This window comes from Colletotrichum karsti (assembly GCF_011947395.1).
Source record: "Colletotrichum karsti strain CkLH20 chromosome Unknown Scaffold43, whole genome shotgun sequence".
Taxonomy (NCBI): Eukaryota; Fungi; Ascomycota; class Sordariomycetes; order Glomerellales; family Glomerellaceae; genus Colletotrichum; species Colletotrichum karsti.
This window is the reverse complement of record NW_024065943.1, coordinates 229,223-241,313: the sequence shown is the minus strand read 5'-3', so window position 1 is coordinate 241,313 and position 12,091 is coordinate 229,223. Positions and strand designations below refer to the sequence as shown.

Below are 12,091 nucleotides of genomic sequence, written 5' to 3'. Positions count from 1 at the left end.
TTTTTCACGAGGGCGTCATTTGGCTGGTCTTGGCCTCTCGCATCTTTCGCTTGCAGATCAGTTGACGATTAGGGGATGATTTTTCTTTCATCAAGTCATATCCAGGAAAGATCAACGGCATACTGAGGGAGGTTGCGGGAACCTGCGAGAACTTCTTTCACTCAGTACCCAACGGCGACTTACAACGATTTGCGCCAACTTCACTATCAACATCAAAAGAATTAACCCAAAATATCCGACTGTCTACAGACTACCGCAACATGGAGGGAGACTCATCTAATGGATCTGCAGGTCCTACGGCCGCGCCCTCGCAGGTGCCTGACCCGACGCAAGCTACTCAGCAAACGGCATCCCTTGACCAAATCCAGACCATGTTGGAAGCAAAAGACGACACGTCGAGATTTGTGGGCTTGGCTCTCCTCAAGAGCGTCCTGGACAACTCTGAAGAAATCCGGAACGATGCCGAGACTGTCTCGAACCTATGGGCATCAATCTCCCCAAAATTCCTCGACCGGCTAGTGAAGACGGGTTCGTCCGCCCAGTCCGCCCAAGCAGATGCCAGAAATATGTTGGACCTCGCCGTCTCAGTCATCCACACCTTCACGTCACTGCTGCCAGACCAGGCCAAGAGAGACAAGCGGCTTGTCGGGAGGCTGCCCCTGCTGGTGTCTGCCTTGCTACAGAGGTGCGTCAGACAGAGACACTCAAGGAGGGATGGTGAAGCTGATGACCAAAATAGCTCCGGCGAGACGTCTCAATTGATTGTACAGACGATTCTCACTCTGGTTGTCTACCCCGAAGGCGCCAAAGTGTTTGTCGACATAGAAGATGTCAGCTCCTTGGTTGAAATTGCACCAGATAACCCATCTGCTCTCGAGATATTTTCCTTCGCGTACATCAACTGCATGGACCTTGCCGAGGACAGGACAATCCTACAAGCGAAAATCGACAGTACCATTCGAGCTTTAGTCTCAACCTTCACTGGCACAGATGGAGTTACTTTGCTCGAATTTCTCGGCAAATTCCTCCGAAATTCCGACCCCAAGGTATTTACTCCGTCCAGACGATACAGGCAACTGACTTACACTACTATAGGCACTTCCATCGAATCCTAAGTGGATCAAGCCTGTCATCGACTTCATCAGGAGGCTGCTGACGAGCAGACCCGCACCTGAGGCCAGGAATGCATACACCATTGCGGCTGCCTCACTGCTTGAGGTGTATCACACCGAAGCCGCCAAGCTACTTTTCACAAGCGACGTGAAGGAAGACAAGCCGTTCTCCTACCTATTAATCACACTCCTACTCACCGATACAAGAGTAACATTGCCGCGGCTTCTGGAGCTCCTCAACGACCCCACATACCCGTCCGTCGCCCAGCGCATAGGCTCGGCCTTTGATGTTGCAACACACTTCGTCGGGTATCTCGTGAGAAGCTTAGATGATGAGCAATCGTCGCCAGGCAACTTGATCATGCCACCGGACTTCTTGCTGAAGATTCGGAGGACCATCTCAGAGGCCATGTCCATAGCCATCGAGTTCCTCCGAGACAGGTGGGATGCCTCTGTAGCGGGTGCTCTGGGCTTGCACCCCGATGCTCGCACAAAGGAGACAGATACGTCTGCAGGGAAGAGACTGACCATCTCTTGGGAGTCCAAGAAGGACAACATCCATGAAGACCCTCTCATCCTAGCAGTCGTCCGTGCTTTGGCCCTTTGGCTCCGCGAAGACGACAACGAGCTTCTGAGGAAAGAGGCTGCGGGTCTTGTTGACATGTTGATTGACTTGTACAAATTAAGCTCACCAGCCAAGCTCGATTTCCGGTCGCCTATCCTGGTCGGCTTGGAGGGTATTCTTGTCGAGAAGGCAGGGCTGGAGGAGTTTTCCACCCACAACGGCTGGCAGGCCCTCACACAGGACTTGATATCCATCCTGCAGCACACGTCCCGGGTGAACGACGAAGTTGAGGCGGCGCGCGGGATCGAGATCGTGCGTGTCTTGTTACCAATCGTCGAGGGAGAGGACGGCGGTGCGAGAGAAGACTGGATGGCGTTCGTCACCGCCGTCGCCGCCTGGGACGTCCCGGAGGCCGAGCAGCCGCTTCTTGTCCAAGAAGCTCAGATTGCCGCTCTTCAATTGGCGACTGCCTTGATCGTCAGCGCTCATGAGGGTATGAGGAGGCGCTATGTGCACTCCACGAGCGCGATTCTCGGGATAGCCGCGCGGTTGCAGAAGCACGTGGGCGTTGGCCATCCCCTGAAGGACTCGTTGGACGACGTGCTGGAGACTCTGGGTAGACTTCGATAGTCGGCGATGGACTGATTCCACGTATGTAACGCACCCGAGTTGACTGGGTTTTATAAACGTGTTTATGTTCACGGACAACTTTGACGGGGAGCACATATTGCATCTGACGTGTGCCCGAAAGTGATGAGAACGTTTGTCGTTTCCCTGCTTCTTCCAAACTCAAATGCGACGAGGACGTCGACCATGTCCCGCTGCACCCATCCATAATACTGAGTCAATGCCTTCGACCGACTCGGGAGTCTTGGTTTAAATCACGATTGCCTCTGGGTGAAGATCGAAGGGGAAGGAAGCCATCTTCTATTAGCGCCGAGACGTACTCCCGACGTAAGTAAGCTAGGTCTCCCGTTGGTTGGAACCGCAACGACGTTCTGTGGACATGTCATGGGATTTCCTGCGCCGACTGCTCCTGAGTCTTGCCATTGGCGACGTGCATTGTGGCCCAGCCTGTATCCACGTGTCGTCCGACATTTTCGCTCATTGCCTGAACCCGTATGCTACTGACGTTTGTATAATTCACAAACTCGCAGCTGGCCAGCATCAAAGTCCTCACGCCGTCCGTAATTCATATAAACCACAGCTGAGCGATGTCAAAAGACACTGGTGGCCGCCATACGAACACCCCGAGGTGCTCATGAGCTACGATTCGAAAGTCGTAACGCTTCGTGAAGGCAACTGTTGATGCGGAGACGGGCGATATCCTGGGTTTCACGTGCCTGGGCACTTGGGGGCGAGCCCGTGATGATAGATCAGACGGCCATGCTCGGCGGGAAGTAGTGGGATCTCATGTCGGCTGTATGACACACCCAGGCCTCGCTGAGAGGTCAGAGATCTCTGGGTATATCTAGGGAAGATAGTGAAGCAAGCGTGATGAGCTGATCGGTAATGGGTGTTGGGGAAGACCGGTCACGTAGATTCCACAGTCGTGACAGGAACTCGTGACTCGTGGCGTCCCGGCTCTTGACCGTCCTCCGCGTCGATCTTGCTGTGAGCGGCCTCAGCTTTCGCCCTCTTCTTCCGTGCCCGGCGGACCTCAATCTCCAAGTCCATCATCTCAGCGTTGATTGAGACCAAACGGGGAATGACATCCTGCACGGCCTTCACCGATAGCGTTTGCGCCTGGCGCAGGGGCATCGGCGCGAGAATGCCGAACCACCGAAGGGGATCGTTGCTTCTCTTCTTCTTCTTTTCCTCCGCCGTCTTCGTCGTGTCTTCGGGTTTCTCGTCAGATTTCGGACCGTCAGCCGGAGCCTCATCGAGGTCATCGGGTTTCCCCTCATCAACTGGAGCCTCATGGGGCCCCGGATCCGTTACAGCCTCTGCAGGCTTGACAAGCTCGAAGCGAGGGACATCCTTGCTGCCCGCCGATATGGAGAGGATTCTCGAAGCCTGCATGCGCTCGTCATAGTAGTCCGGGCCGTATCTGACGCCCCTCTCTGCGGAGAAGTTGGCTCGTGCGATGTTCTGATACATGGCAGCCTGAGTCTTGCTGAGGAGCTCGCGAAGCACCGTGTACTCGTCCAGGAGGACGAGGTAGCGCTCAAGCAGCTGGTCGATCTGGTTCGTCTCCATGTTGTGTGATAGGGCGGAGGCAGATGGGAAGACAAGCTGGTCCGGAGCGGTGGTGGCTTGGTGATGGCGACAGAAGGGCCGAGGCGGGCCGGCGACGGGCTGTTTTCCCGTGGCGGAGAATGCGTAGGGCGAAGTGGGCGGAGCGGAGCCGAGTTGTCTGACTTTGGATGGCGAGATGTTGGTGAGGGTGGCTTCGTAGGGCAACGTGTGAAGTTGAGGTCGCTGCAGCCTCAACAGTGTTAGGAATTTGTGGCTTGAGCGATGATCTGCGCAGAAAGGACGGCATGCAGGGGAACCCTGAGCTGGCGACCCGAGTCTGCGGCTGCTGTAGAGGTACTTTGTATCCAACTGCAATGGGTAAATTTTATATGTACCCGAGGTGTGACTAAGTATCTCTACTTCCCAGTCGTCGTTTTCAATGAGAGCTTGCCTGCCTGCCTGCCAACGGCTCGTGTCGCACATGCAAATACTGAAGTAGTATCATTGTGTTGCACCTTCTATTGTAGGAAGCAAGTTGGACAATTCAACGGCAAGACCGCTCATCCGGCGCGGTGTCATGGACGAACAAACAAATCGAGGGCGTGCGATGCAACGGCAATCTGGCGCACAAAGATGAGGCGGAGTCGGGTCGAGGGTTCGCCGGCAAACATGCGCAACAAAGGTGGACTGAGCCGTCGAAATACTTTCCCTTGTGTTTGTTTACTCTTTGTTGGTCTGTCTGTCTAGTATCAGAGCTTGGTTGATCCACCGCTCGTCGGGAGGCCGTTGTGTCTTGCCAGTTGGTTATAATGCCGTGGTCTTCGTATTCATCAACTGCGACTATTACGGTAAAGCTTCATGTTTCAGCTTCGACATTGACCGACAGAGACTGCTGACGCGCACCAGTGATAAGTGGGAGGGGCAGTGTGCCGTCCGAAGGGAGCGCGCTGGGCAATCATCATAGGAACACGGACACAGAAGCCGCAAAGACGGTGAAGGCAGAGAAGGGACCAATGGCCCATTAGGTGCCGTTCCCCGTTGCCAACGCCGATCCGTCGAGCACAAGCCGGGGCTCGTCCTTTTATGTCGGTGATCCCGGCAGTCGAGCACGTTGGACCCTTGGACGTGACGGCACTGGGAATGACGATGGACGGAAAAAAGGGCACATGGGCTGCTTGGCTTCCGACGAAGGGGAGATTGCCATACTTGCAGTCGGTACGACAGTCGAGAGAGAAGAAGGCAAGATGATGCGAGGCGGGAAGCAAGCCGAGCCATTTGTGCCAGGTGCCGGAGTCATGGATGGATGGATGGAAGCATTAAAGAAGGCTGCGGGTATCCGTTGGCTGGTCCCCGTCTAAGTTATTCCCTGCTCCCAGGAGCTGCCTCAAGTGCGTGTCGTCCATATGAATGTCGAGGGTATCATCGTCTAATATCCGTACTCGGCTGCAGCTTGCCTTGTCATGTCTTGTTTTCCCACGTTGTCCGTCACCGTCGGCGGAATAAACAAGGCAGGCGGCAGAGTGCAGAAGAAGAAGGAAAAAAACCACTGCCAATCTGCATGAGGAACGAGTTGAAGCTGACACGACATGTCACAGGCGAGCGAAGGGATGGCATGCCAATTTGGGGTCGCGGTGTCGAAGGCTGCCGGAGACAGAGACAAAGAAATGCTTGCCGGCAGATTGCAGATGAATCCAACGAACAAGCGCCTCGAGGGCCGGAAACCTTGCAGAGTAATATCGAAGGCATTCTGCCTTTGCTTGCTTAGCTAACGACGAAGAAACTCAAGTTCCCTATTCTCGGAAGACGGACGGTAGTGCCACAAGTCGAGATGTGATATGTAGCCGTAGAACAGGGAGTGGTTGCTTTTGATGGAGGTGCGGATACGCCCGGGTAGGCCACCTTAGCTGGTGCACCGTTCCAGCATGGCATCGGTTCGAGGCGAAAGCGTGGGACCCAGCGGCCCAGACCTGACCTGAGTTTGCAGCCCGCCGCAGAGCAGTAATATCGGCGCATCTGGCATCTGGAATCCGGCATCTGACGAGGGCGGCGCGAGAGAACGGTCTGGATTCGGCGCTCCTGCCATCTCGATACAGGGCCGCTGCAGGCCGGTGGTCGTAGTCAAACTTACGATTTTGGTTCGGTCAGGTATGGTGAGGCCTCGAATTGCGTTGGGGCGGAAGGTATCGGGTGGTTACGTGAGAAGAAAAGGAAATGTCTCGAGTTTGGCCCGAATTCGAAGGTGAAAAAAGCTTGCTGGACAAACTTGAGTTGATGTCCATCATACGGGACCCCAAACTGCTCTGTGCATCTTTCAAGGTTGGTTGGTTAGCACACGTTTGATTTCGGATGCTCGACGTCTCAAGGTGGTGATATGCAGGTGGATTAGGTACCTGCCTGCCTTACTTGCCGACCACGTTATGACGTTAAACAGGTGATGATTCTGCTTCCCAAGCACACATTCACTTGAGGTAGTTGGGGCATGACGATGTCTCCCTCAGTGTGAGATATATCCAAACCAGCGAGGTGACACGAACCGTGGAGCGAGGGGTAGAAAAAGCAAAGCACGATGCACTTTAGCTGGCGTGATGTCAGGAATGAGGTGCATGTGTCGGTCGGTGTCAGTGCCAGTGCCGCTGCTTGTGCTTGTGCTCATGCCTCCGTTGGTGCAGCAGGTTGCAGGTGCAGGGCGCAGATGCAAGACGATGGCGTTGGTGTTGTGGCTACGACACTGCACCAGCTGTGTTGAACCTGAAGCTTGGACGGTCCACGGGTGTTAGGGATTCGGGCACCTCTACAGAGTAGGTACCTAGGTACTTTCCACGTCCCCTGCCCCGCCAGTTGAGGCACGTTCCTTACCTGTGAGTGCACATGCATTTTACCTTACGTGTGAAGGCGTGGGACCGCCTCAGACCCCAATCCCCAATTTGCGCAGAGTTGATGGTCCCTGGGAGATGCGGCACCGCTTGGCGCTCTATTCTACCTGCGAGGTCCTTGAAGGTACGTATGTATGTATGAAAAGAGATGCTGACGAGGAGACTGATCAGCAATTGACGGGAAAGATAGGTTTCCTCCTTACCAACAACGTCGAATGGCCTCACGATGGCTTGAAGCTATCCCGCCATCTTTTTTACGGAAGCGAAGATCCTATTGTTCCGCTTCAACCACAAGGGGCTGGTCCACCTTTTACGGGTAGAAAAGTGGTCGGTGAGGGCGGTGAGGGAGGAAAGGGGACGACAAGCTACCAGTGCCCCGCGTCCGACCCCGAGCGAGACGGAACCTCCTAGCCGAACCCAAGACTTGACCAAGTCATCACCAACAGCCCGGCGTTGCGGTTAGGTTGGGTCAGGTTGGGTTCGCTGGCAGATGGCCGGTTGCCAGCTGTACAGTCAAGCACGAAGTCCCAACCCAGGCCCCGGTGGTGGTATTCGTCAGGTATGTCAGCATATCGGGGTGGTGGAGATGTCATGAGATGCGGTGCCAATGACAACGACAGCATGCGAAGGGAGGTGCTTCAGCATTGGGCGGCTGTTTGCCCTCCCGTCCATGCTGCAGCATATCCTCCTGCTCCGTCCTGAGATGAAGGGATAGGACTGGACGAAGGGGGACAATCCATTGGCAATGAGATTGAACAGACCGGGGCATGGCGACATCTGAGCGACCCCTGAATGCAGGCCAGCCCAGGTTGGATGGTTCACAGAGATTGAAGGGAGCCCCAGCCAGAGAAGGGTTGTTCGCCATTCGACTTCAACTTTGATAATGGTGGTGCCTTGGTTTGTCCCGGCTTCTTTATCTTTGCAGACGATGGCGCGGAACGACAAGCACCAGGCCTTCTAGGGCTCTCCTTACGAACCTACTATGGTAAGGGACTTGAGCAACGACGCCGCTGCGCCGTACGCTGATCGTACCCAAGGCAGGCTGATCTTCCAGTCCCGGCGGTGTTGACATCCCTGGTCGGGCCATGCGCTGGTCTTCAGCTGGCGGTTAGCATTGCTCAGCGGGCAGGCCATCTCGAGCACCGACGGCCTCTGAACACGCGCCATCCATTCCTCTGGAACAGTGAACTCCCGTCCGGGGACAGGCGCCAGTCCCGAATTTTGCAAGATTCAGCCTTGCAAGCCAAACCCCCTTCGCACGCCCCAAAAATCACTGAGCACATATCTCGAGCCGGGTTGACGGTCGTTTTGAGTACCTTAGTGATGAAGACCGTTGCTCGTACGGATGACCACAGACGGCGTGTCTCCCCTGCCCCTTTTTATGTCACTTGTACTTGGCTGGTATGCCGTATCGACGACTATCGGAAAACAACAACGATAAGAGAGGAAAGACGACCAAGATTTGGCCAGTCTAGACTCATGCGATATCGCTGGCTGTACCTCTGTACATACGTAGCAGCCTTCGTAGTGATGATTCTGCAGCTGATATTGCCCTGAACTTCCCATTCACTGCCGTAAATACGCACAGTATCCGTACTTCGCATATCACAGGACTTTACGTGCCATGATCACCAACAGCCCGAAGAGTAGGCCTGGCCTGTAATTTTCTCTTTTCTTTTTTGCTAATCCCAGAAACATTTTTTGCACTTGAAATTCTGGCGCAACCAACACCCGGCGCCTTCTATGTGCAAGCCTGCCTGCAAGGTTCTGCTCCTGCAGCTTCCCATCACGCCTGCCTTTTATTTTTATTTTTATTTTCCCTCCTGAAAAATTTACCCCTACTCTCTCTCTCTCCCCTGCTGTGACTGCCCCGTGGTGCTTTCCGTCCCTGACTTATTGATTGACACCCCGTCTTGACCTCAGGCTCGCCCTACAAAATTATTTGATTATTCTTTTTTTTTTCTTTGGCCCGCCCCTCACTTCAACCCCCCCCGGTGCCTCTTCCCCCTTCTATTCCTTCAGTTGTTCCACTTTCCCGCGTGCACGTCGAGACCGCCGACGCCATCGCTACTAAAAAAAATCCCCGACGACATCTCACTTGTGACCTTGGTAGGGTCGGTTGTCGTCTAAACTCGCAGTCGCCTCCTCCCACTTTTGAACCTTCCCCTTCAATTCTTACTCGACACTTCTCTTACTGCCAGAGCCACTTCGCCTGCTTGGCCTCGATCTGCCTCGCTCTTGCCTCTTGCCTCTCGGTCACCGCAGCATCGTCTTCGATACCTCCCGTCTGCACCTACATACCTGCCTTTGCCTACCTTTCCGCAGGCTGCATACCGCACCGCACCGCACCGCACCGCAAAACCACACCGGCTACCGCTACCGCCGCCGCTACCTGCCTCAACCTTGGCTCTTCACTACCATCACCTGCCCTGCCTGCCTCGACTAGGACCCCGTTCCACCTTCTTCCTCCTCGCCGCGCCCCCCCATTTCGAGTCGACCCGTCTCCACTGCCCATCTTTCGCCCTGCAGCAACCGCAACCACCACTGCTACCAACTACCACTGCCACTCTCCAATCTGCTGCCTACCTTACCCGCCTGGAAATCACACCCCGACCCGACAAGACGAGACACTCGACGACGCGCCGCGCGATAAGGGAGAGACTGAGAGACTAGTCTTATTTTTTTTTTCTTCCCTAGGTCTCTGCTCCTGCTCAGGAGCATCATTTGATCTACACAATGGTGGTCGCTACTATCAAGTGCGTTGCATTCTCTCCCCGTTTTGCTCTGCCTCCTTCCCCATTCCCAGTCCTCGAGTTGCAATCCACCCGACTCTGTCACTCCTCACCAATTCCGCCTGCCTGCGATCATGTCCACATCCATATGGATGGTGTCGCTGTTCATTCCTACCATGTCCTTTGTCCAGATCTTTGCGAATGCTGTGCTTGGTGCGGCTTCCAGACTGGGACCAACCCCTCTCTCCCTCTCACCGCAGTCATCAAAGCGCGCATGTCATCAGGCATTGTTTTGGCACCAGAACTGACCACTCTCTTCTCCCTTTAGGTGCGTTGTCGTCGGCGACGGTGCTGTCGGAAAGACATGCTTGCTCATCAGCTACACGACAAACAAGTTCCCTTCCGAATACGTCCCGACCGTCTTCGATAACTATGCCGTCACTGTTATGTGAGTCTCTCCAGCGCTGCCAAGCACAAACATTCTGGGTTTTGTTTTGGGTCTTTGAAGAGGCGGACCAAGAAGAGATGGATGGAAGGAATCGAGGGATCGAAGGACTCTGAGTCTGGAGGTGTTGGAAATCGATATTGGCCTCGCGCTGACGGCCTTTTTTTTTTCTGCAGGATTGGCGATGAGCCTTACACTCTGGGTCTGTTTGATACCGCCGGTCAGGAAGATTACGACAGACTGCGCCCCCTCTCCTACCCCCAGACCGACGTCTTCCTCGTCTGCTTCAGCGTCACATCACCCGCCTCCTTCGAGAACGTCCGCGAGAAGTGGTTCCCCGAGGTACATCACCACTGCCCCGGCGTCCCCTGCCTTATCGTCGGCACCCAGGTCGACTTGCGAGAGGATCCCAGCGTGCGCGAGAAGCTTTCTAAGCAAAAGATGTCTCCCGTACGGAAAGAGGATGGCGAGCGGATGGCGAAGGACTTGGGTGCGGTCAAATACGTCGAGTGCAGTGCTCTGACGCAGTACAAGCTGAAGGATGTCTTTGATGAGGTATGGCCACTGCCGACTTTTCTGTGTCCCGCTGCCTTGACTCCCGATTAACCCGTGTCTAGGCAATTGTCGCGGCTCTGGAGCCCCCCGCCCCGAAGAAGAAGTCGCACAAGTGCCTTGTCCTCTGATTGTGGACTCTTCTCCCACGGGTCTTACTTCCTCCCGCCCTGCCCGGTTCTGGCTCTGGCGGCGAGCGAAAAGCCGAGAACCAGGCTTGGGCCTTTTCTCTTGCCTTCCAGATGCGCGCGCAAATGGTTCTGGACATCCGGCTTTGAATGGCATTTTGGGCCTTTTTTGTTGTTTGCAGCGCGCATGGCATAGGACACGCTGGATCTTGATTAGCCGCAACTTTGGAACTGGCCAGGGCAGTCGTCTCGCGAATTAATGTTGGGCCTCTTTGGCTCAGCGACAGCGAGGGTTGGTTTGGAACATCTGACCAGCAGTCCCGGCTACTAGGCAACTTCCGTCATGAGGGGGACAGGACAAAAGGAAATGGAACAAAACGACGGGCTGTATTTTCCCCTTCCACACGTGGTCCACCACTTCCCAACAACATCCTCTCTTCCCAATCCCGATTCTCCCATTCTCACCATCCCCAATCCACTACCCTCATCCCTCTCTCTGCCCCCCAAAACTCCTTGCCCTGGCCCGGATCTTGGTGGTCTTTCTTGCTTCTTTCTACATTTAGGGATGGGTAAATTCATCACGCAGGCAGGAATACTTCGATAGGACAGTTTGGCGACTGGAGTGCACTTTAAATCGATGGTCATTTTTTCGCGCTGAAGCCTGATGCATCCCTCTCTTTCAGGTTACAGTTCCAGATGCGATGATTGGACGTGCGGACGAGAGCCGCTGCTGACGAAGTGCACCGACCAGCCAAGCACACTTCACACTTCACCCACAGACTTTCGGTGTTTAGATGCACTGGACGGAGCCTCCATCCATTAGATCGGCCCGGCGAGTCATTCTGCCGTGCATATGCCTCTGCCGGCTCCGCGTTACGCCATCCGTTTACGGTTCTCCAGCACGCTTGCGGGGGCAGAAGAGTGAGGGGATGGCAGCACGACCACCCACGTTGAGGCAGACACACGACAGCAAGTGAACAATGGGCAGTAAGTTCTTCGAAATGGATGGCATTCTTGTTCCGTCTGCCCAGGGGACTTGACGCTGCCGCCACCCAGCCGTTGTTCTTTGTTCCGCTGCGCCTATCTGCCCGGGAGACGGACGACTCGCAGACGCAACGACCACCACCCACCCCTCTTGTGCCATCGGGCTGTAGGGGGGGCAGGTAAGGAAGGTATTGCATAAGGGAATGACGTCGCAGCTCGGGCGCCTCGTCCACCATCAATGCGAGACAGATGCGGTCAGACTAGTGCCATTTACCAACGGGTTCAAACGCTCCGCGAGGGACTCCTGGGCTGCTTTTTTTTCCGTCTGTCGTTCTTTCTTCTGCCTCACCCCGCAATTTTGGTTTGTTATCCCTCCGATGTTTGTTGCACGCTGCGTCGGGGCGAGGTCGCGAACGCCACGAGGGCGGCCATGGGGTTCCTGGGGAGAGAAGCTGCTGCTTTTAATGCTGGGTCAGGCACAGTTGGTAATTGCTGACTTTGGGGTTCGTTTGGCATGCCGCG

The 12,091-nt window shown here is 55.1% G+C and overlaps 3 protein-coding genes across 3 annotated transcripts; 2 read left to right on the top strand and 1 right to left on the bottom strand.

Moving 5' to 3' along the window:
• Positions 1 to 260: 260 nt before the first annotated feature.
• Positions 261 to 2,307, top strand: CkaCkLH20_10860 (uncharacterized protein; the record flags this gene model as incomplete). Its single annotated transcript, XM_038893574.1, has 3 exons — positions 261 to 685; positions 740 to 1,046; positions 1,096 to 2,307. The coding sequence occupies 3 exons, from the start codon at positions 261 to 263 to the stop codon at positions 2,305 to 2,307; spliced, it is 1,944 nt and encodes a 647-aa protein (XP_038741123.1).
• Positions 2,308 to 3,210: 903 nt separating this feature from the next.
• On the bottom strand, positions 3,211 to 4,080 carry CkaCkLH20_10859 (uncharacterized protein; the record flags this gene model as incomplete). The annotated part of the gene is made up of 1 exon (XM_038893573.1): positions 3,211 to 4,080. The coding sequence occupies one exon, from the start codon at positions 4,078 to 4,080 to the stop codon at positions 3,211 to 3,213; it is 870 nt and encodes a 289-aa protein (XP_038741122.1).
• A 5,748-nt stretch (positions 4,081 to 9,828) lies between these two features.
• Positions 9,829 to 10,588, top strand: CkaCkLH20_10858 (cell division control protein 42; the record flags this gene model as incomplete). The annotated part of the gene is made up of 3 exons (XM_038893572.1): positions 9,829 to 9,908; positions 10,082 to 10,460; positions 10,523 to 10,588. 3 exons carry the CDS (start codon positions 9,829 to 9,831, stop codon positions 10,586 to 10,588), a joined length of 525 nt encoding a protein of 174 aa, XP_038741121.1.
• Between the last annotated feature and the right edge of the window lie 1,503 nt (positions 10,589 to 12,091).